At 37.4% G+C, this 24787-nt stretch overlaps 2 protein-coding genes and 1 long non-coding RNA gene across 3 annotated transcripts; 1 reads left to right on the top strand and 2 right to left on the bottom strand.

The window, feature by feature from the left end:
• Window positions 1-593: 593 nt before the first annotated feature.
• LOC122077266 lies at window positions 594-2986 on the top strand. Its single transcript, XR_006139751.1, has 2 exons — window positions 594-2484; window positions 2588-2986. It is a non-coding gene; the product is annotated as an uncharacterized LOC122077266 (long non-coding RNA).
• A 7278-nt stretch (window positions 2987-10264) lies between these two features.
• LOC122075475 (calcium sensing receptor, chloroplastic) lies at window positions 10265-12888 on the bottom strand. Its single transcript, XM_042640513.1, has 6 exons — window positions 12492-12888; window positions 12172-12417; window positions 11814-12006; window positions 11053-11194; window positions 10814-10945; window positions 10265-10657 (listed from the first exon to the last, which is right to left on the bottom strand). The coding sequence occupies exons 1-6, from the start codon at window positions 12741-12743 to the stop codon at window positions 10402-10404; spliced, it is 1221 nt and encodes a 406-aa protein (XP_042496447.1). The 5' UTR covers window positions 12744-12888; the 3' UTR covers window positions 10265-10401.
• A 5638-nt stretch (window positions 12889-18526) lies between these two features.
• On the bottom strand, window positions 18527-23975 carry LOC122081724 (protein trichome birefringence-like 19). The gene is made up of 2 exons (XM_042648944.1): window positions 23223-23975; window positions 18527-19485 (listed from the first exon to the last, which is right to left on the bottom strand). The coding sequence occupies exons 1-2, from the start codon at window positions 23748-23750 to the stop codon at window positions 18697-18699; spliced, it is 1317 nt and encodes a 438-aa protein (XP_042504878.1). The 5' UTR covers window positions 23751-23975; the 3' UTR covers window positions 18527-18696.
• Between the last annotated feature and the right edge of the window lie 812 nt (window positions 23976-24787).

The following is a 24787-nucleotide window of genomic DNA, read 5'->3' as shown; positions in this document are numbered from 1 at the left end:
GGGGGAGAACTAAAAGTTCGGCTTACTTTGAATTGTATGAGCACAAATAACTGGGATTTTTCTCCAATATGCATTAGATTAAATGGAGATACTTGGCCATCACGGGAATTGCATTAATATCTTCATGCTTCGATTCAAATAACAAATAGGAATTGAGACCTCTACCTAAAAATGTGATCAGTTGTCTTAATGGGAATCTAATCTTCTGGCTGGACTAATCACCATCACCAAATTCAATGCAAAATGCATACAAATTCCCGGCTTTTTTTGGATTCTTACAATCCCGTCTGAGTCCTATAGTCTTCTAAAAGAAAAGAGCAACCCAGTGTACAAGGCTCCCACTATTACAGGGTCTGGGAGGGGCAAGTTGATGCAGTTGCACGATGGAATTAGTTGCTATCTTTAGATTTGATTTTTATTTACTTCCTTTATTGGTTAGAGATTAGATTAACAGTCTTTTATTTATATTTGATTTTATTTAGTTGCTATCTAGGTTTAGTTGCCATTTTTAATTAGCTTCCAAAATTATGTCATTATTTTTCTTTAAATAGCCCTGTAATGGAGAACTCAGTTTAGAGATTTAAAATTTTGATTTGAAATTGGATGTTTACTTGGCTGAAGCTTTGGCTGCCATGACTCTCTCATGTTTACTTTTTCTTTTTTCCCTCCTCCCCTGTTCTGGCGAAGGAATAGACCCTCACAACTGAGGATTGCTATCTTTCCTCTCCTCTTCTTTTCCCTCCAAATTCTGGGCGTTTGATCTTCACTCTGAGGTGGTTTAAACCTTAGAAATTCATACCTGAATGTGACCTCTGCTGTGAGTTACAAGACAGATTTCAGGTCTGATCTCTAATCTACCGCCAGGCTCGAATTCAGGTTCTTCCTGTGTCCTTCCAGCCTGCAGTTCCAAGCATCTATTTTATGGGTTTGATAGAGCCTCTTCTTGAGGATATTCACCAGAAATTCCAGGCCAAACAAAGGCCGATTGAAGGAGTTCTCTTGATCCAAAGCCTCCCTGGTTTTCCACCTCTTACGTTGGCTGAAGGTAGAAGAAGAAAGACTCGTGAGTGGTTTAAAACTCTTTAATTTTGTTTTTCCCATTATACCCCTCAAACCCCTTGATTTGTGTCCTTTAGTATTTGTTCTTTTATGTAAAAATCCCTCTTTTGTTTTACCTCCATATTAATACCCCTTCCATTCCACCTTTATTTACTACTTACCCATGCCCAATAATTGCTTCCAAGACTACCCCTGGCCTATAATTCTAATCCCCTTCATATCCTACCAGTCACTTTAACCTCCTTTCCTCCTTTTGAAATTCCTTTTATTTGCAAGTCTGCCACTCTTTTCTAAGTTTCTGGTAATTACTTAATTGCCATTCCCTTAAACTTCAGTTTATTTACAGAACTGCCATTATTCTTTAAATTTTGAATTTACTACTTTATTGTGGGCCCTAAGCGATCCGATTCCTGTTCTTGGAACCCGGATCCGCATCACAAGTGTACGTAGCCTTAATGCCTTACTTTGTAAGAGAGGTTGTTTTCATGTTTTGAACCTGTAACCATAGTTGTCACGGCGTTAAATCGATCCAAGTCGGTGGAGGGGTGGCTAATCGATTTGGCGATGAATCACCCATTATGACATTGCTATGGTGGTCAAATCGCCCATGTGTCATTTTTTATTTTTCCTATTTTCTAAAGTTATTTAGCATGCTACAAGCCTACAATATATACCCTATAACATATAAAACCAACATTAAGCAACATCAAATCATCAAAAATCAACATAGCCCTATCAAAATCAGCCTGCATTTTACAAAAAATCGACCGCCTAGTGAATCAGGCATGACTTGGTGTCCATGGCGGCGCCTATCAGCCAATGGCAACTGCCATTTGTGAGTCTCAAAAATCGTAGCACTGTCATGAACTTCTTTTTCCGTCAGGACGCCAAATCGCCGCCTAGGCGACGCCATGACAACTATGCCTGTAACCAACATGTTGCAATAGTGCAACTTAACCGTTGCGCCATAGGCTCGCTCACTAGTCCTACCCTTCTGATTATTAAAATTATTTTTTCACCATATGATCATAAAAGGGCCTCCTACCGAGATAATTTCTATCTACTTATTTCTTTGTTGACTTTAGTTTCTCTTTGCATTGGTTCTTTCTATCTAAAATTTTCATTTTCAAGTTTTATAATTATTTGTTTTGTAACTTCCCATGTATTCTACCTGGTTTATTGCATCAATTTGTCATCATTTGCACCAGGAAGCATTTTCCCTGGAAATTTGTTAACAAGCCCTTTTCTATTCACCAAATCCATAAATGTAGTAGTTGGCAAATAATTTGTCGTCAAAGTTGATGTTTTTATATACCAATCAACAAGGGGAAAAATGCTTACATCAGTTTTTGCTGTGCAGCACAAAGGGAGAAAGTTTTGGATAAACAGCTTCACAGTTCGATTGAACAACTAGCTGCTAAGCAAGTTAGTTGCATCTCTTACAACCCAGCAACTATTGTGAGCACTTAACAATTCCGTTGGGATCTGGAATATAATATCCTGTGTACGTTTTGTTTCTCCTTTGTAGGCACAGGCAGAAGGCTTGGTCACTGAAATCCATCTCAAGAAACAAGAGTTAGAGAAACTAAATGGATCGTGGAGGCGGCTTGAGAGTGGGAACACAGAGCTGAATACTGCAAGAAACCGGTTTGTCGGAGGCAGCTTGGGGAGGGGTTCTTCGGAATACATTGTTGACTATCCTTCTAGACCTTCACAAATAGGAGGTCGAACAGAAAGCCAGCAGAGGCTCATGTTACTCAGGTCTGCATTTGTACTCTACGTTTTGGTCCTTCATGTGTTAGTTTTCATCAAGATTTCATTCTAAGCTCATTTTAGAGACAAACACTTACCTTCTCCTCTTGTTTATATGAAAAGTCTTATGTATAATATACAATCAAACTTTGCTGGTTTCATGCCATTCTTCAAATTGCATGGTTTTACTGTAAGATTAATTGAAACCTGAATCACATCCAAACTATACTTTAGGCAGGAATATTCTAAAGATGACTGGCCGATCAGTACTAAGTGGCCATGGAAAGAAAAGATTATTTACCTTTACCCAGAAGGATAAGGGCAATGGTGAAGGTTTTATTCCAACTAGGAGGATATTTTAAGCCCTACCCTCTGGGCTTCTTCCTTCTTGCCTTGGCATTTCATTTGAAAAGAACTAAAAGAGAGAGAGGAGGGAAGACCATGGTCTATATAAAACCTTGAGGGAGACATTAAGCTATCTTTGGTGGGCAGCCTATGGCGAACAATATAGTGAGACATATTCCTTGATCTCATCATTTGTGGGACCCTGGGCTATACACAACGGGACCACTATTGTGGTAAAAAATAAGCAGGGTTCAACCTGTTCCATGTAGAGGCATGTTAATAGCGTGTGGGCCTTAGTCCAAAGTGGACAATATCACATGGACACAACACACGTCTTTCGCCATCACCCAGCAATCATCTTTTGGATGCCAATGCCTCAGCTTTTGGATTCCTTCCCCTTTCAACTTATGTATACATCATTCATTTTGATATAGAATTCACAAAGGTTCTATTTGGTTGCTAGAGAAATTGAAGGGAAGGAAGGTAAAATTTTCAAGTCTAATAAACAAAATCATCATTACCCTAAATAAATGTCACTGACTTCAAATTATTTTATATTTAATTATTAAATTTTCGCTGAACTTTACATCTAAATCCTTTGGATTTGAAAAGAAGTAAAATAAAAATTACATCTAAAAAGCATCATGATGAAGACCCTATTTGTTAACCCGCTCTTGATTTTTTCTGATTCAATGGTTTTTGAGTGACTTTTTTGTTAACAATGTTCTGGCAATGATTCCAAAATACAAAAGATCAAAATTAGGCTCCGTTTGGTATTGTTCTAAAAAAACGTTTCTGGAGTTTTTTCGTTCTATTGGAACGAAAAAACGGAATCTTCTATTTGGTGTACTTATGGTCCGTTTCTGTTTTTTTGGAACAAAAAGTGAAAAAAAAAAAATTGAAAAAACGAGATTGGACAGAACTCCATTTTGGAGTTCCGTCTTCCCAGTTTCGTTCCATTTTACAAAAAAAAAAAAAATTCCCTGATAAAAATCTGAAATTTTGAAACACCATTTTTTCGTTTAAAAACTGCGTTTTGACACAGAAACTGAAATTTTCGTTTTTAACACGAAACGGCGTTTCTGGAACAGAAACGATACCAAACGGGCCCTTAGTGTTTGATATGTATCTGACATAATCAATTCTATTTTTACACCAAATAATTATGAAAATATCATTATACAAATTTAAATACCAGTCTCAATTTTACATATTCTCAAATATTTACCAATTTGCCATTCTCCGGTCTCATATGGTGGGTAGCAACTTTTTCATCACTTCCTTTGGCTGAAAGTACAAAAAAGAAAGCTATTTGTATTCTATATGATTTTTTTTTCACCCTCTAATGAATTTATTATAGAGGGGTGTTTGACAAACATGGAACATGTGAAACATGCTGCAATAGTCTCCCCAAGGATAAGTCGAGGTGCACATAAGTTGACCTAGACACCATGGTTAATAGGAAAAAAAAAAATATATTCCTTTTAAAACATAATATTTTAAAATAAATTCCATTTAGATAATCATGAAACTTTTGCTCTACTTGAATTTTCACAAGAAAAGATCTATTTTGTGGGCCTCAAATTAATGAGATGAAGCATATCCCCATCGGAAGAGAATATACAATCGAGAATCGCTGAGCAACCATTTTGAATTACACTCCCACTTTATATAAATATTTTCTGCACTCCTAACTTCCTAAGCCTATTTCGTTTCTCCTGGCTGAAGGAAAAAGAATGCAGGAAACTCCTTCAATTTTAGTGACAATATAGAATAATTTGGAGTTACTGATATAAACAAATAGTTTCAGGTACCCTGTGTTTGTACCATGTATCAATTCTGTATCGGTAGGTATTAGTATTGGTGTAGGCTGAAATTGATATGGCTGATCTGAGTCCAATACCAAAAGCCATGTCTAAATCCCTTGGATTTTAAAAGTAAGATAAAATTTAGGACAAGAGAACGCTACCTGCTTGCGCGACCACTGTGTCAGTGCAGACCAATGGGAAGATGTGTAAAGGCATCTTCAATGCATGTGGTGGGGGCTGGCGTAGTCTTTTCCGCATCTGCATGTGTATAGGCGTAGACACTCAAGATGGTAGCTCCCCCCCCCCCCCCAACCTAAAAATAATATCTATAGAGTATCATATCATAAATAAGGGGAAATGGTTTTTTGTTCAGGAGTGTGGACCCTGTGCCAGTGCCCTGACCAATGAGAGCCCACACTCAAGCATTGACTAGAAGGGGCGCAATGGTCATTTTGCACCCACTATGTCTGGACGTAGGGGCGCACTCCCGAATAGAAAATGAATCCCCCATAATAGAGCCTAGGGCCGGTTCCTGCAACGGGGACAACCACATTGCCACTGGCCACCATTGGAGTGATGCTTGAGGCTGAACCCAAGGTTAGATCGTTGATAGCACTTCACTCTTGTCATGTCTCGAGGCATCCTTCCAGCAGTTAATACATAACCTAAGAGGGCAAAGGGACAATCCATGCCCCTGAGTTACAGCGTGACACAAGATTAGATACATGTAGACACCTAATTTTTGTCCCCCCCCCCCTTCCCAACAATGATGATTTATAAAATAAAATCATATATTATTTTAAATAAAATCCTTTTTAGCTTTCCTAGCTCACTGATTAGCAAAAATATGTCCATTTTCTTTCGTTATGTTTGGTTGCAAGGAAAATTAAAAGGAAAAAAATGAAAGTGAAATTTTTATAAATATATGTAATCATTACTCTATGTGACTATAACACTAACTTCAAATAATTCCATATTTGATTATAAATTTTTATTTTACTTTACATTAAAAATCCTTTGTTATAATATGTAAAATAAAAAGTACAAGTAAATTATATCATTATTAACTATGGTTAAAAAAAAATTAAGTATTTTATTTAATCACATTGAATCATATGGGACAATGATTATAAACATTTGGATTGGCTCCATCGTCGTTGCCTTGCCTATATCGCGATTTGGATCTGCACCCATTGTGTTACCATCGTCGGTGCCCCTTCTTGATTGCTCTGATCCGCAGCCCTAACCGCACCAACTTCTTGTTCTCTGCGTGGCTTTCGTTGCGGTGTCGCTGTGCCCTTTCTGTATAATTCTCAGCGCCGTCTGTTTTTGTGCCCTCTCTACGTTATTGACCTTTCCTTACCCTCAGAAGATTCAAGATTACACATTTACAGGTACGAGTTTGAGTTCTTCAAGGAAGAAGCTTGATAGAGGGGTGAGACAAAGGCATTGGGGGAAATGGGGTGCAGAGCTTAGACTCCCTCAGAACAGGATAAGGACATGGTTAGGTACCTATGATTCTGCTGAAGCAGCGGCTATTTTTTAAGAGCTCTGCAATTCTTGTCTTTGGGAGGGTTTGTTTACCAATCTTTAGAAGATCTGTTCTTGTTCTGGATCCAAATTTAATTGAGTGAAATAGATGTGTCTGGTATTAATATGAAATCACATTTTAAAAAGCTTGATCCAGAAAGCAGAACATGGATTGAGTTGGATCTCAGACCTGAACTGGTCCTTTCTCATGTTGTACAATGTGGTGGAATGGAATAATGTAAATATCTTTCCAATAATCCACATTGGTAAACCCTTCTTCAGCATTGCAGATCTGTTAACGCTTCAAGTAATGTAGTTGGCATTTTGTTGGAATTAGTTACTGCTTTAATGATATAAGAACCGTGCGCAGGAGGTATTTTGAATAACAACACATTGAGGCCACCTGTGCCAAGCTGAAGATGGGTTTATTGATCTTAAAAATGAGAAAATACTACAATTTTCTGTTTCATTCTTTGTTGAGCAATGCAAGAACAAAGGAAGGCCAGAAGCTTGCCATGGTCTTGTTAGAGACTACCTTTAATATGAGATTTGAGACCCTGCCTTGAAAGTGAATGCCTCCAAATCCAGACGGAAACCTCAAAATTCACTCCCGTCGCACTAGAGAGAGAGAGAGAGAGAGAGATAGCCTTATTTTCTAGTTTTATGTTTTAGCTACCCATGGCACCATCTCAGCTCCCAAACGTGTGTTGTTTCAGAGAAATGAGGATCCTGACGAGGAAAAGAGAAAGAAGGAAAAGAATATAGGCATATTGCTACAAGGGTAATTGGTCTTTTCATGTGTCAAGTTAACCCCGTCAATCACTTAAGGAACGATTGATAGAATCTTCAAACTAGAAGGGAGGGGATTGGTATTTATGAAAGTATATGAGGAGAACTTAAGTCATAGTTCAGGGGAGGGGAGTGTGATTTCCTTTTACTTTTGGTAAAGTCCTTTCTAGTTTTCCTAGTTCATTGATCAGCAAAAATATATCCATTTTTTACGATTATGTTTGGTTGTAAGGGGAATTAAAGGGAAGAGAAGGGAAGTGAACTTTTTATATTTAAAAAAGAAATATATGTAATCATTACTCCGTGTGACTATAACATTAATTTCAAATAATTTCATATTTGGTTATAAAAACTTCACTTTACTTTACGTCCAAAATCCTTTGCTATAATATGTAAATTATAAAGTACATGTAAAATGTATCATTATTAAATATAGTTAAAAAAATTAAACAATTTATATAATCACATTGGATCATATGGGATAATGATTACAAATATTTCTTTTTTAAATATGAAAACTTCACTTCACTTCTCTTTCCTTTAAATTCCCTTTGCAACCTTTCTATGACCGGTGCTTTTCTTCTTACTCTAGAAAAGTGAAAACCACTACCCAATCAGTTCACATGGCAATGGAAGTGCAATTTGCATCCAATAAAACTATTTTGTGGGAAGTACTTAGCCTTGAGAATTCTACTCCATGGAGAAGATGGATTATAAATAAGTCTCCTACCCAAATTGTTAAGGAGATCAAGCAGAGTTATGAACCAAAATATGTCTAAAGCCAAGTCCCCCAGGAACCTTGGATTTGCATCCTTCCTCCTAGCCGATGAGGGACAGGTGTTTAGAATCCCCAAAATCTCCTCTAAAAGATGAGCATCAATGATATCAAGCTTAGCACAAACACATTTAGGAAAGAGAATGCAAGACATAAGGTAAGTAGGAAGGAATTGAGAACAAATTTAACTAAAATAGCCCTTCTTGCAGATGTGAGAGGAGAGCCCTTCCAAGTAGAAAGTTTACTTTGAATTCTGTCAAGAACTTTGGATTGGCAAGAAGATTTGTATGAGTGTCCTACATGTTAATAGAATCAAAGGGCATATCTTTAATATTCAAATACTGAAAATTTGCCTCTTTCAGTCTCAGGGTTAGTTTGCCAATAACTGCTAGCGCAATTGGTTAAGGGTTGCTTGTTGAAGTAGTTACTGCCATGACATGTCTTGAGTTCGAGTCCCCCTTTCTCCCCCTGCTGCCCTCCTTGAGTTGGGATGCCACCTGGTGGCCTTCATGTATTCATCCTAGTTGGCCTAAGTCCCTTGATAGGAAATGTCTAAAAAAAACTCTTAAGGTTAGTTTCACTTTGTTGAAAATTAACTTTTTGACCAGATAGGAAGAGGTCCAAAATGGCTTTGTATGGAATAGATATCCTGAAGAGAGGCCCTACAAAAGAGAAATGTGTCATCCACAAAAATTAGATGAGTGATCTCTGATGTAGATATACCCATGAGAAAAATTTCCCTTGAAAGAACCCTAATAATCGAGAGTCATTCCATAACAATGATGAATAAATAAGGATTAAGGGGACAACCTTGTCTAATGCCCCTAAAAGCCTCTAAAATGTTATTAAAAAGTTAAACTACAACCTTTAAATTTAATTGAGTTAGACTCCGAAGACATGAGAACATGGATCAAGTTACACCAATTCTCACAAAAATCAATGAACTTTAACAAAGCTCTAATAAAACCCCCACTCTATTCTATCATAAGCTTTTGACATATCCAATTTTAAGCATGGTTTAAAGTATCTCCGACACGATACGATACGATACCTCACTGATATGTGTTTTAAATTTAGTCGATCGATACGGTGACTGATACCGATACTTTAATCCTTGATCTTCAACATATCTTATTGTATCTTCAATACGATACGATATCCTCTGATACGTATCTTAAATTCTTAGTTGACTGATACAACAACCGATACCAATTACCGATACTTTAATCCTTGATTTTAAGGCAACTCAACCTCTCTAGCTATGACAAGTTAAAGTCAGAAAATTATCTTATGACATCATAGAATGTTCGATGTAGATCAAGGGAGGTTCCAACACAAGAATTTACATCGGAACAAGTCCAAATCCTAGTCTAATGGGTTATGTGATGGGAATTTTTTATGTCTGCTATTATAGTGGGTCTATTTTGAAAGGTCATATATGAGGGATAAGTGGCCGAAGTGAATGTAATTAGTTAGTTACATCTAATCCTCTAAATGAGATTTTAACATTTTGGGGATGTCAATAGGTTATTTTCATTATTTAGTTGTGAAAGATCTTAAATATCTGAAAAAGTGTCAATGTATAGACCATTAAGTCTATGAGGAGTTCCAATGAGGGTCTAGAATCCTCTCAGCCTCTCTATATAAGAATGAGTTTCCTGTAAGCATTTGAAATTAGAATTTTGTGAATGAAATTTGGTTTATATCATTCTTATATGAGCGAGTACTGCAGTGAGATGCTACTCTTGGTGAAATAACGGGGTGGTTAGAGAGATACTAGCCTAGGCTTGGGGTGAGACTATTTAAGTCATATCCTTCTTCTTCTATCTTATTTCTTCTAAGCTGTCTCCATGATTTGAAGTGAGTATATTCGGTTGGTTTCAATTAAGTTATTGTTGTTCCTGTGTGTTATGTAAGGATATCTCATTGCTGATCATTAGGGCATAACAGAACCTGAGTTGACCACACTTCATTACTGTTCATAGCAGTTCTTCCTAAAATTAGTATACTTACCTGTGTAGGATGAACGGATGGACCAAATAACATTACTTCAATTGTTTTTTTTTGCAGAAACTAGCAGTGAAAAGTAGGATTGGTAATGTGTTGGATCCGGTCGGGCTAAGCACTTATTGTAATGCTGACAATTGGAGGCCTTTAAATCAAGCCTCTTGAAGCTTTTATGCAAAAAAAAATTGAAATAAAAGTATAGCACAACAAAAAGATTGATTGATTCCATTCCTAATAGGAATTACAAGCTGATTCCAAAAATCACTGATCTAGTTTCAAATATACAGATTTCACATTATTTTGACTCCTAAACAAATTCTTAAAAAAAAAATCGAATTATTGCTTGCTTCCAGGAAGAAACTTTGGACTCGATTGAAGTGCTGTTGAGCTGGTTGTACCAAAACGCCTCACTGCTGCAGGGATAACGCGAGATGGTGACACAACCTCTGGAAGAGAGAGATTGTAAGAGTCTGCCCCTAATTGACTAGATAACCAGCCTTTGTTCCCAGAGAACCCATCAGCCATGATCCAGCAGTTCTTAAATCCAAAGCTTGTTAGTGCCTTTGCCACTGTTTTCTCTGTGTCAGAGTACCTGAATATTTCACAATGATAAAGAATTTCCCAAGCTTCATTAATGTAAAATGATGATAAAAGGAGAAATGAATTGAGTTGAATGAAGAAAATAAGAAAAATTAACTAGTTTTGACACTTTTCTTGAACATATGAGGAGGACGAGGAAAGAACCTACGAGCCCATGATTACAATGTTGGAACCTTTGTTAATCCTCTTGAGAAATGAAATCTTGAGAGCAACAATTTCAGCTTCCAACTTCTTAACACTTCTAACCAGGCCTTTTAACTTGGTCGGGAGTTCCTCCAAACTAAAACATCGATAGCATGTAGTAATAGTGGTCATATAGATGCTTTTTATAGAACATTCATGAAAGATGATGGAATTATGTCCAATTCAAGAACCAGAATTACTTACGGAACTGAGATCATCTTGTTTTTAACACTAGATGGAAGGCGAGGAACTCCAGCTTTGTTCTTGTCCTTCTCTGATCGAATATCTATCAAAAGATGATTCCGTGTAGACAGCAGATCAAGGGTCTGCGCAGGAGTGAGCTCACCTAGTGGATAACAGAACCACAGCATATTAGCTAAACTTTACAACTTTAGCTCCTACCCCATGCCAGCATGCAATTCAAACTTTGTTGCATCCTATTGAGCAGATTTGGAAAGATATCATATTCGATGTTCGAAATAAAATTCTGCCAGTTGTTCAGTGTGCCCTAGGTGTGTTAGAATCTCGCAATTGCCTTATCTTTAGATCTTCCTCTTGCTTCTTCCCCCTCTTGATCTTAATGTATCCCCCCTTTTCATTTGTTCTCCCCGCCCCATGATTTTTTTATATCCTCCTATGAATTGTTTTCTTTGCTTCCTTGGCTTTGTTGTATCATTCTTTGAGATGTTTCTTCCCTCCCCTTGGTTTTTGATGTATAATCCTTTTGATGGTTGTTTTTCTTTCTTGGCTAAGCCTCTTGGTTCTATGTTTATTCTTGTAAGGGTCTCTCCCCTTTGAAGCCTTTTGGCTTCTGTATTTATTCTTAACTAAGCCTCTTGGCTTCTATGTTCATTCTTGATTTTTCTTTCTTTAATATATCTCCTTTCACCCAAAAAGAAAAAACATGTGATCCAAATAAAAACTAGAATGAAGCACAAATTTACACAGTGCAGCAGCAAAAGTACCTTTGTAACCACGAAGTCCAAAAGAGATTACAGACCAGACAGGTGGAAGAAGAAGGTATACAAGGAACAATGCTCCAGCAGTAGTAGCCAATGTCACAGGGTCCGTTGATAATATTGTATCCACAGTTGAGGAAGCAATGGGTTTGGCACCTTCGATCACTTTTGTAGTCTGCTGAGCTACACCAGCCACAGTCTGTGATGAAGAAAACTAAATGAGCCTATATCAAATATAATTGGGTATTAATTACAAACACCTATAAGGCAAGAAACTTGGTTCCCAAAACTAAGTACGAATTCAGGGCGCGTAGAATTTTCATGGTCAAATGATTATTTCAAAGAAAAATTGAACAGAGAGAACCTTAGCAGCACCAACAACTGGTTCAGTATCAAATCCTGAGCTTTGAATGGCTTCTTGGGATTTCTTGGAAGCCTCAGAAATTGCAGGTGAAGCAACCTTTAATGCCTGATCCCCTGCCTTCTGCAGAATCGGCAATGCCAAATCAACACTGGGTTTGACAGTTTCGATCACCACCTGAAGAACACGTTGAGAGAAGTCCAAAACTTCCGAACCCAGGACTTGTACCTGGTCAACTGTATTCTCCACCTACAGAACCAGAAGGTAATCAATCCATTAAGAGAAAGCTCTAATTAATTAGTTTTAAAGGGTAGTGGACTTACTTGGGTTAGAGAAGACATTATCTGTTCTTTGGAGAAGCTGAAAGCCATGGCTTCATTGGGGGCTGTAAAGAAAGCAAACAAAGAGAGTGTTGTTGAGGTTGGTAGTGATAAGGAAGTGGGTCTAAATTGAGCTCGGGAAGCATGTTTAGAGAAAGAAGAAGTAGAAGAAGAAGAAGCTCTGTGTGCGGAAGGGAAAGTGGAAGGAGGGAGTGGTGGCCTTGCCGTGGCAGCTGCTCGGAATGCCGTCTCCATTGCCAACCTGAGTGAGGCAGAGACTGATAAGAGTGATTCTGGAGATGTTGGAAGATCGAAATGAGAGGTCAAATAAATTTGGGGTTTTTTTCAAGTCTTTGGTTGTCCAATAGAACTATAGAAATTGAACCCAATTTCACCTTGTCAGCTGGGGCATCTTCTCGCCCACAAAAAAGTGCTGGTGGAGTATATGGAGCAGCAGAATATTGAACTTTTGGGAGTGAGAGGCAGGTGTCAATCGGCTCGGTTCTGGTTATTTCGTTTGATTTTGATTCGGTTCTTAGTGATGATAAGGTGGATCAAAATCGAATCAAGAACTGATTTGGTTCTGAATTTAGATACTCAAGTTGATTCAATTCGACTCGATTCGATTTTGATTCCAATTCGATTCTGATATGCAGTTTTCATTCAATTTTTTATATTAGTTTTAATTCGATTATGAAAACGATTCCACTTTTGAACCATGTTGTGATGGACCAAAGGCCATAGAGGGTTCAAATTATGGGCCTTATGGCCATGGCTAACTCTAAAATTGTCTTAGAATGTAACTATGTGATGATAAATTGCAAAAAAAGACTTACATCTAAAAAATCTCTCTTAATGATACTGGGTTTTTTTTCATTTTTTTGGTTTTAAGAGCAATTTGATTCGGTTCAGTTCGAACCTATGGTTCTTACATCCTAAACCGAAATCGAGCCTAATTGAGGATCCAATCCAATTAATTCGTCTCGATTTCGAATTCGGTTTGAAATTTACACCCTTAGGTAGAGATAGCCGCTACACATGAAGTGTTACCATGCAACTTGGGCTGGGTTGATTCAGGCTAAACCGTTTCCAAACCAATTTTTGCCTGGTTCAGCTGAGATTTCCGACCCATGGCCCGGTCGGCTTGGTTCGGTTTGGATGGGGCAAATCCAGCCGAGATTGGATATATTTTAACATCACTTCCGTATGTGAATTGCTTTATATTAGTGGTGTTAAAATCGGGTCAAGCCGAGTAAATTGACTTGAATCAAATCAAGCTGGCCCAAATTGTATCAAACCAAGGCTTAATGTGGATCCGGCTCCTTTTCTTAACACCTATCACCTAGGTCTTGCCTATGGTTACTTGGGAGAGCGATACATGGTGAGGCAATGATCCAACAGTTCTTGACACCTCGTTCTCTGAGCTTTTGTCAGCATCTCTTTTTCCACGTCTTCCTCACACCGTTGGATCATCACCTCACCATGTGTTGTTCGCCTAGGTAGTTATGGACCGACTTGGGTGATGGATGGTAAAGAGAAAAGCCGAATCCCTTATTAGGCTTCTTTCAAGCTGGTGTATTATAACCCCAAAATCGAACCATATTAAAAACATAAGAACCCGATACCAAACCCAAAACTGGTTCAAAACTCAGACAAAATCTAAAATAGCCGATAACATCCTGAAACGTATTAAAAAAACTAAAACTGACCCAATCACAAATCAGTATAAAAAATCGAAGCAAACCCAAACCCAAAATCAAATTGAACTGAAACCGAATTTTCCTTATTGGTTTGGCTTTGGATTCACCATTCTCACACTTAAACCGAGTCAACCCGAACTCAAATTGGTCCAAACCAATGAACTGACACCCGTACTTTTTATATAAATCATGTACCCAAAGAAACACATTGCTTAGAATGCATAACGGTGGAAGATATTACTGCCAGCCATTTTTCTCTCTAACTAAAGTGGAAATCAAGGTTGGGAACAAGGATTTTACATTTATGGAATAACTACAAACCTTGGATTCTTAGTGCGATACTCTCAATTTAGTGTTTATGCATAATACATATTGTCTATAGCTTTTTTTAACATTTTTCTTATACAAAAGTGTATACAAAATTGTTTCCTATCCATTTATGTGCATATCTTTAACGCATCTTTGATACGATATGATACACTCTGATATGTATCTTAATTTTAATTGATCGATACAACTATCGATACCAATACTTTAATCCTTAGTAACATGATGATGAATAACATAAGATAATGCAGCTGCTATGCATATGGCCAGCACTGGCAGCTGTAGTTTGGCTCTCTAAAAAGGTGTGGATCTACTCCATGACCCTTTGTTTTTTTGGGTACTTACAACTTTTCTCATACTCCTAAAACCGAGAGGAGAGAGAGAGAGAGAGAGAGAGAGAGAGAGAGAGAGAGAGAGAGCAAAACAAAACAAAAGCATCCAACTGATGGCACGGGAGGAGTGCCCTCCACCATCACTCTAGGGATACATCCAGTCCCCTACATAATACAAAACATCAGAAAGAGAAAGAAGCTAACAGAAAGTTGAATCACACTACCAATGGGACCAGAATAGAACCATGGCCCTGTGCTAATATAGAAACTATCAATCCCTCATATCCCTGTGGCCCCAGGTTATCTATTGTGAATTAAACGCCTCAAAAAATATATATATTTTTTTAAATGATCCATCTTGGCCATTATATGATCGTACCGCACTGTGTCGATATATACTGATATGCACCGATATGTACATTTCACCTTATTTTTTATTTTTTATAGAGTATCGGTACATATCGATGTGTATCCTATCGTATCGGTGGTGTGTCGGTGCGTATCAGTATGTATTGTAGGATACATATCGATACAAAAGGATTTGAAAATTTTCATGTATTGTATCGGTAGTATAGTATCGATAAGGGCCAATACAGATATATATCTACTGATACAGTTATGTATTGACTGATACAATACGATACGATATAATACTTAAAACCATGCATGTTACATGAATGTTACCTTCTATTTCTAAAGCATACATGACGCAAATTGTAGACTGCAGTTTTTTCTCGAAAAAATAAGATTACAGGACCTGCATATATATAAAAGGTTATTTATTGTCAATAAGATAGTATATTTAATCATTTAAGAAATTTTATGACCAAACGAAACTTTTTTTTTTTTTTTCTAACGAGTAAACAAGCCTTCGGCTTGACTAGTCCCGCCAACCCATAATAATCCCGCAACCATGTGGTCTGGGTCATACTGGGGTTGAATGAGAACAATTCAACTTTCACTGGAAACAGTGAAGAGCACTAAACACCCCCGTGTACTATATAATGCCACCCCTTTTTACACTTGATGTCTACCTCTAGCTCATGGCCATGTTTGTTTGCTAATATGTGTCAGGTGGATATGTTAGATGTTCTACTTCCTTGATGATATGCTTGAACTAAATTCTTGAAAGCATTTAAGGGCCCGTTTGATAATGTTTCTGCCATTTTTAGTTCAAGAAACGGCAAAAACATAAATTTCCGTTTCTAGAAACAGAAACGGAATTGAAGGTGTTTGATAAGTCATGTTTCTGGAAGTTGATAGTAATCAGCGAAAGAATGACCACAAGTCATTTCAAGAAATGGCGAAACAAGTTCTACTTGTTTTTCCTGGGTCGTTTAACCATAAATAGGTAGGAATTTCAAATTCTATTTCTGAAAACAAGTGAAACGAAACAGTTTTATCAAACGCTTTTTGTTCTGTTTCATGTCCAGAAATGGCTGAAACGCTTTTCTTGAAACGTTATCAAACGAGCCCCAAATCAACCTAAATGTTTTTCTTGATGGTGCATTGTCTAAAGGTGACATTTTTATGATTTTGTGTTTAGTGTCAATTGTTCTTTTGTTGACTATCATAATTCTTTATTTTATTCTTTCTGTCACTAGCTATTAGTGGCTGATATATGTTGTGTGCATATTTTAGTACTTATTATGATTATGATGCAAAGACAATGGGATAACCCTAAACTGAACTTGAGATTTTTAGAACCAAGAGTTGAGATCTTTCTGTTTAAGATATATAGAAAAAAATAGTTGGAGGGTTCAGATGAAAATGGGAATTGTATATTAATATATATTGGATTCAAAAAATACGTTTAGGAAGCAATATCTTGTGAAGAGTATAAATTGATCAGGTCTATTAATGATAGAAAATTACAAAAGAACTAGTTTTGCTGAAACACATACGGTCATTTGTTTGAAAAGTCAACTTGAGATAAATTGGTTGAGAAGTTGAAGATCCAAGATCAAAAGTGGAATGCATAGCGGTCATATGATTGAGATATGTTTGTGACTTATTACATGACCAATAAAAAAGATAACCAACCTATCCAACAGTTAGACTGAAGATAGGCTTCCAATGTGACTTAAATAGTTGGGTGGGTTTATTTGGCTTGCCAATAAATCCATCTGAAATCCTATCCATCTCTCTAGTAAGGATCACAATGACCAGCAGGCTAGATGCTTTAATACTGACCTCTGCCCCGGACCCACCTGGTTACATTATCACCTGCCCTCCTCTGTTTGAATCCCTTTAGAATCTCACTCTTAAGCTATGTCATGTGGAGATGGAAGATGGGGACTGACGTTGCATTCTGTACTAAAAATTGGAGCATCATGGGGGGGTGCAGCCCCTGTTCTGAAGCTTTCAGTTAAAATTGCATTTAGGATGCCCATTTCATTGTGGTCAAGGCATTGCGGAGGCGTCAAAATGCAAGAAAATCCTTTGTTTATGCAAGAAATTCGACCGTCTTGGACGCCTAGGTGCCACCTTGTAGCCTTATGACAACATGTCTTATATTATATCGTTTTTTTGACGAGTCACGAGTTTGCATTGACTTTTTTTTTTTTCATATTTTTTTATTTTTAATTTTTTTAATTTTTTTTAATATGCTTATATTATTTCCTTTGCTTTGTTTATTATGTTGGTTTTCTCATATTAGATAATTGCAAGCATAATTATATCATATTGCATTGACATGACAATTATTGGATATAAACATAATATATAAAGTAATCATTACTATATCCCATATAATGCACGCCCAAGGAACCTAGGTGACACCAGGCAGACACCCTGTCGCCTAGGTTCTTCCGAAACACCTTGGGTTGCCAAGTCACCTTGCCAACCATGGCCACTAAACTGCAGCAATCTTCGACGTGCATCAGTAGAAATACTGCAACATGGTGCTGTAGTTCATATGGGGATTCAGTTGGTTGACCTGGATACCAATGTTGGATGACGATTATAGTAGGTATGGAGAAAAATCATTGGGGGTACTGAGATAAGGGCATATGGGAATGTGGGGTTGGGATAATTGGAAAGTGCTGTCAAATTGGTACATTTAGGACCATTATCAGTCAGGGTTGATGAAAGCGGATAAGATTCTCGTACCAAAATCATTCACGTATGAATTGTGTGGATCAGACCGTATGAGAACCTAATCCACACTCGGGGTTGATCTTGTCTTGATGGACAATTCCTTTTTTCTAAATTTTGCAAGGACTGTTAAGTAGAGAAGTATTTTCATGATTTTACCTCCTTTACTGAATGAAGTTCTTGAAACAGAAGGGGGTGACTGCTTCCCTGCAGAAAAAAATTGGGTGGGGGTACATTTTTTACTCTTTTAACTTTTGCAGGAAATTTATTTATGTTGATCTTCCAAGTATTACAGAGAGCATCCAGATCTGTTGTGATTTATTTTATAGTGATGATTGAACATACCTATAGCTTTGACAAAGGGAAGAGTTAGCAGAGCTTTCTTTCCTTCAAACTGCAAGTTTAATGGTTTTCAAGAATTAAAATACGCATTCAAGCAGTGCACACACACACATTGGCGGACCCATAAACAAATGCTTATGATGTTTAAGCTCAGCTGGTCATCTTCGTGGGCAATGGAGTGCACTGAAACATTAACTTAAGTATCATTTAGATCACCTAAGCATATCTGAACCCAAAGAAGTAAAGCATCAACTAGTTTTTTCATTTTATTTACACAAAAATTCTCACATAGATCACTCCTACTCAGCTGTCTTGCATTATTTGAGAAAGCTGGTCTCAGACCTACCCAGTGACATTTGAATGTAAGTCTACACTAAATTTTCAAAACCTTACCTTTTTCTCATCTATCACTTATCTGATGGTTTCTGTCTCTGTAATTTCACTCTCCATCCTCAATATATGTAACAAGAATTCGTTCCATGTATCAGTGGGACCTGGCAAGCACCAGTGGACACAATCAGAGACATTTCTCTTCTCTTCCGGCGGATGTCCGTATAGCCCAGGATGTCCATCTGGTCTCAGCAACATAGCTTGAGTAGTATCTAATAATCTAAACTTCAAACCTCTCTTCTTCCCCTCACTCTCTGCAGTTCTAAATTCCTCCAATTGGGTCTTATAGAACCATTCTTCAAATCCCTCTAATTTCTTCTCATTGCTCATGTAGGGTCTTGTCTTTGTACAGGTACCACCCTCATTCCATGCACCATTATCAAAGTGACCAGGAGAGTAAGTCCTCAGAAATGTGATTCCATTGAAGTTCTGGTCTTCATAAATGGCTCTCAAGGCAGTTCGGAAGGCCCTGCTGTACCCATAGAACAGGGTAAGGTCTTTAATATTTTTGTCTTTACAGTCAAAGCATCCAACCATCTTACCCTTTTCATAAAACATGGATGGCCTCCAGAACCACTGTGCAGCTGAAACAATCACATAATCCAACTTGGGGATCTGGTTTGTCCAGGACTTATCAAACTCATCTACATAAATGTTCACGAGAGGAAAGAGAAGTGGACCTTTGGGTCTGTCATCTTCCGTGGTTTTAACTAGGTGTGGTGACCAGAAGAATATGATGGTGAAGTTGTAGTCGGTGTACAGCCACCGTTTGGTTTTTCCGTCTGGCAGGTAAGAAACATCTACTGGCACCTGAAAATACAGAGGATATGTAGTGTCAGAGCAAACATCAAGAAAAATACGAGCATAAACAGACAATAGATCAGCACAACATAAAGATTTAACGAAGTTCAAACACCGGTGTGGTGTGCTATGTTCTCGGGTGAAAAAGAAGATGTTTCACCATGCAGAAGAGAGATTACACCCAAGCAGCGGCGAGAAAACTTGCCCTGGAACCTTAACTCGAAAAAACCCCAAAATACAATGACTTTCTCAATAAGACAACAATACATTATATACTTCAAGTTGCGGTTTGACCAATCGGGTCACGGTCAATCCGGTTGAACTATACCGTAGAGGCGTAGCCCCCGCACCCCCATATGAGATGAGTACTGGGCTCTGGACTTGGCCCAACCCCTCTGCTTCCATCACAGATCTCAGAAAACTTCTCATTCAGATCGCCACCAAAATATGTCGGAGCGGGTCAATCTTCAAAACGGGTCAAGAATTTGAGACAAACTTAACACATAGTTTAACTTTCTTGTTACACAGCAGGGTAGTTTCATGGGAGTGGAAAATGAAACAAACAATAAAAATTAATGAATACATTCACACAAACTAGGTCCTATTATGAGTTAAACATATCTGCACCTTACACTTTCCCCTTTTTATCATGGTATCATGCATGTAAAGATCCTGACTGTACAGGCAGCTTCATGTTACATCCCCTTGTTTTGAGCCACATATGGCCATATTAGAAGTGTACATCATCTCTAAGGTATAGTTATGACACTAAGAAACCTTGACTTCTCTCCCCTCCCAAAGAAATAATTTCCTCAGCCAAATTGATGCAATTTGCCTTGTCCTAGTTTAGCCAGACAGTAAAGTGATGTTTGTAACTATTGGCAGTATAGAGATATGTTCCTAAATGCTAATCTTTTGGGAAATGGAGTGTTTTTTTCCTAGGTATCATTTTCTCATGCAAAAGTTGATAAATTTATGGTATCAGCTCAAATTAAACATTATTTGTTATACAAAGAAACCAAAAATTAAGTCCCCCCACCCCCACCAAAATATTTTAGAGGTTGACAAACAAACTGTCATAATAATCTCATGTTTATCTACTGGAGCATTTCTTTTTTATTGTAAAATGGAGATGAGTCAATTGTCCAAGCACATAAGCAGACAGATCTTGGTATTTGTTTGTTTGTCATTTGACAGAGTCCTAACTAATAATATAAATAACACAAAGCTTTATCAATGACGAGAATCTGAAAATGTATTCTTTAGTAAATATTGTCATTATATGTAAGGAAAATTTTTGTCGTAACCAAAGTTGGTGAAAAGATTATAAAATCTTGTCATTTCACATTTATACTCGAAAAGTGTGTTAAACAAAGAAAACTCGAATGATATAATAAAATCTTGTCATTTCACTTGTGATAGCTGCTAAATCTAAAATCTCTACTTTCTCAAATGTGGATCCTCTTTGTTGCTTTTGTCAAAAGGAATTAGAAATGAAGTGGCATATTTTCTTCTCTTGTGATTTCTCTAAAAGAGTTTTGGCTGCTGAATCTATGGGTATAAAATCTAAATATATCATTTATCTCATTGCTTTAAACATTTCCATGTTTTTTAGAATCTATACTCATGGATCCTACTTTATCTAAAGCTGATAAGCATTGTATCTTTTCTGTCCTAGAGATAACTTTCTATTATTTATGGAGTTTCCATAATAATGTCATTCAGTAGTTTGGATGGATTGTCAAGAAGTTGTTGAATGACTCAAGCAAGCAAATATGAAAAGGGTGGCCTTGGGAGATGTTTAACTTATTCTTTGATGTTTCTAAGCTTATGGAATGTTTTTGAAGTTGTACATTTTGAAAAGAGAACAGGGATGAGGTATCTATTCCCCATAAGCTTAAGTGGGGCAGTGAAATCAAGACTTTGTAAGTACTCTACTTCAATTTTTAAAAATGTAAGAATGTAAGAACTGTTCTATTCACGTAATGAAGTTTCTTATCATAAAAAAAGATGGTGCCTTTCCTTTAAATAAATTATCTTCTTAGATATGATGGATCCATAGATTTAGTAAGCCATTACCAATCGGATCTGGATCCGGATCAGATTGGTGGGTATTGATCACTTTTACTTGTTACTTTTCAGAGAAAGTAAGTTTTTTTATTGTTTTACCTCTAAAACGATATAGATAATCGATCTGGATCAGGGATTGGTCTCAGCCGATACAAATATGATATGGCCGATACGATACGGATATTTGAAACCATGGATGGATCCGTTATGGAAAAAGGAGTTTATTTTGGATTTTCTTCAAATGCTCTGGAAAATCAAGTTTGGTTGGTGGCCAACCAAGAGCAATGATGTAATTGAAGAAGATGACAGGTTCAGTGCTTTCAAAAGCAAATAAAGACTAAAGACTATTAAAGATGATTTAGATTGTCCTTTCCCATAAAGTTACTAGTCCCTAGAGAAACTGGGAGTTTTGGTTTATGCACTTTTCAGTGTCGGTGAGAATCTAATCTCACAACTTTTTAAGGTCACCTAAACCTGTAAGTTTGCACAATTAATGGATCTAAGAGAAAGTAGAATAGACCAGAAAGTGATTCAATCTCCAATTCCTATTTTGATAACCTTGTCTCTAGTCCCCTCCCTTGATCCAAAAAAAGAAGATCCTGATCGTCTTTAATTCTTAATCGTGTAATTTTTGTATAATTCTCTCTTGAACGTGACATCTGTAAATTTTCAAAATTCACAAATATCGCATGCACATATAGAGAATTACACAAGATTTACACACTAAAGAGTTGGAGAAGATCTAAATCCAAAAAGGAACTCTCACGTCTCAACTTCTATTTTCCCATGGTAACTACACATACTAGCTGGCTCTTTGATGGGTTTCTCAACCCTACTGTATTATGAGGGTATGAAAGTAATTTTGGCCAAGGGGATGGGCCTATCTGGGCCTAATTTCCAACGCTCATGTGGGCTGAGCTGGCTCTTGGCTGAACGTACTCTACGAGAATGGTACTTGGGCCCACTTTGCATCCCCTTACATTAATGGATGTGCACCTAATATGTCATACTTTTAAGTGGCCCTTTATTGACGATCAACCCAACCACCTCGACAAAAGGGAAAGGGATTAGGTTCGTTGCGTGAGCCTATTCTCTTCTCCTCCCATGAAAAGACATTTCTATCCCTATTAAAGAAAAGATGAATACCCATAGAGAGTCGAAACCATTTCTCGAAAAAAATAAAAAAAATACTGTTTTTCTTTTGTATGCTAGAGGCTCCGAGGCCCCTGTGCCTACACATAGGCCTCCACATCCTCTGCAGCACATCGATGCAGTGGACATTCGATGGCTAAGAGCCCCTTGAAGTGTGTGTCCGGATGCTCTAACGGGTCAGATACTTACAATATTATTATGACTACTGCAGAGGATGTGGACTCATTCCTAGGAGAGGTACGGTGGTCATTGCGTAACCACTATGTTTGTGATGCATCAATTTCTCACCGACAGAAAACTTTGTTCGAATACAAAAATTGAGAAAATGATTTTTATGGTGAAATGTGGCCCTACACTCAGGCACATGGGACGAAATGACGACCACACAACATGAAATGAAAAAATAACATCTTTGTTGATGCTTCCTTATGCACTCCTATTGGCCCTCACAAACGGAAGCCATTAAACAATTACTCTACTCAAAAGTAATGCCTTGAACATTTTAAAGGTTCATGAGGACTCACCTTAGATAATAGGCACAACAATGACTGCAGTTGGTTTCTTGCCATAGAATCTCCAACGAAGGCCAAAGACTTCCCTCTAACAATCTTGAAAAATAGCATTGTGTTGAACCGAGTTAACTCACATTCATAAGGCTTCCATCTCCATTTCAAAAAACCAGTATCAGGCCTCCCAAACTTAAGACAATTCTGATGATCATAGATTTCTCCACAGGTCTCATTTGTATAGTAAGGTTCCCCTGGAAAAGGAACCCATTCCCCTTTAAATAAATCACATTTCTTTGTCACCGTCGCCGCCGACAGCGACGGCGACGCCTCATTCGAATACTCTGCAAGAGAAGAGGAAGGAAGTGGGGACAAATTATTAGAATGGAAGGTGAATGAGGAGGAAATTAAGGATGGATAATCAAAGAGAAAGATAGGGACAATGGTGATAAGAATTAGGGAAAAGGTAACTATGAGAATCAATTTTGGGGTATTGGAAAGGGCTATCCTCCCATGAGGAACCTCAATCAGATGAGGCTTCTTCATTGGAGGCAACAAATTAAGAAGAATGATGAAGAGAAGATGAAGAAAAATAGATTCATATGGGTTATATATATAAACAAAAAATTGGAATTCTAAAAGAAAACCAGAGTTGAAAAATTAAAGAAGACCATTGAGGCTTGAGGAGTCCTCTTGAAGTCTCAGATTCTTAATTTTTCTCTGGTTTTTATTTTTGTGGATGAGCTAAAGAATAGGCTCTACCATTATCCTATCCGGCTTCTCTTCCCTTAAGAAAAGAAGGTTTAGTAAAATTACCAAAATGCCCATAATGACTTTCTACTGTGATAGTGAGATCCCATGACAATCTAATGCTTACCATTCATAAAATTAAGGGTGACACGTCATGGTTGGTTTTGGTTATTTTATGGGAAATAATTTCGGAGATAATTGATTTGGTTATTTTTTGAGAATAAAGTTGCTCAAATTGTCGGTGTACCATCGTCCTCATATGGCATCAGAGATTCCTTCCCCACTCCCCACCCTACCCTACCCTACCCTACCCTCCATCCAATGCACATCACTGTGTTAACAGTGAAGTTTTCTGCCTAAAACTGTAGGATCTTGTCGCATCTAATTGACACATACATATACGTTTGAGTTTTGATCCTTTTCCCCAAAAAAAAAAAAAAAAAAAAAGAAAAAGAAGCAAAGCTTCATCCTCTCCCCATGGAGTGACCTTACATAAGATTTCATCATGAATGGATATCAGACCATGAGTCACCGATGAGTTATTAGGTTTGGCTCATAGTTTATAATCCTTAATCAGTGGGATCTTATGTGGAGAGAAGTTATGCTTCTACCCATGTTGGGAGTTGATATACAACAACAACAAAATTTTATCTCAACTTAAAAGGGTCGACTACATGGATTCAAGCAAGGATTGAAAAAAAAAAAAATGATAGGAATTAAATCATAAAAATAGTAATAAAGTAGACACAACTAGATGACGTCTGCTACCTAGATCTTGGAATTCCAATCTGCTCTATTCAATGTCATATTTGGAGCAATGTCTAATTTGTGCA

Source organism: Macadamia integrifolia, chromosome 1, assembly GCF_013358625.1.
Source record: "Macadamia integrifolia cultivar HAES 741 chromosome 1, SCU_Mint_v3, whole genome shotgun sequence".
NCBI lineage: Eukaryota > Viridiplantae > Streptophyta > Magnoliopsida > Proteales > Proteaceae > Macadamia > Macadamia integrifolia.
Note: the sequence above shows the minus strand (reverse complement) of the source record. Positions and strands in the feature narration are given on the sequence as shown.

What these genes read in the sequence shown, in the direction of transcription:
- LOC122075475 (XM_042640513.1), bottom strand. Translation starts at nt 12,743, where the DNA reads ATGGAGACGGCATTCCGAGCAGCTGCCACGGCAAGGCCACCACTCCCT. An exon ending in CAGTTGTTGGTGCTGCTAAG is followed by an intron (nt 12,007 to 12,171) that starts GTTCTCTCTGTT and finishes TCTTCATCACAG; the next exon opens with ACTGTGGCTGGTGTAGCTCA. An exon ending in AACAAGATGATCTCAGTTCC is followed by an intron (nt 10,946 to 11,052) that starts GTAAGTAATTCT and finishes TCGATGTTTTAG; the next exon opens with TTTGGAGGAACTCCCGACCA.
- LOC122081724 (XM_042648944.1), bottom strand. Translation starts at nt 23,750, where the DNA reads ATGAAGAAGCCTCATCTGATTGAGGTTCCTCATGGGAGGATAGCCCTT. An exon ending in TGTTGTGCCTATTATCTAAG is followed by an intron (nt 19,486 to 23,222) that starts GTGAGTCCTCAT and finishes CTGTATTTTCAG; the next exon opens with GTGCCAGTAGATGTTTCTTA.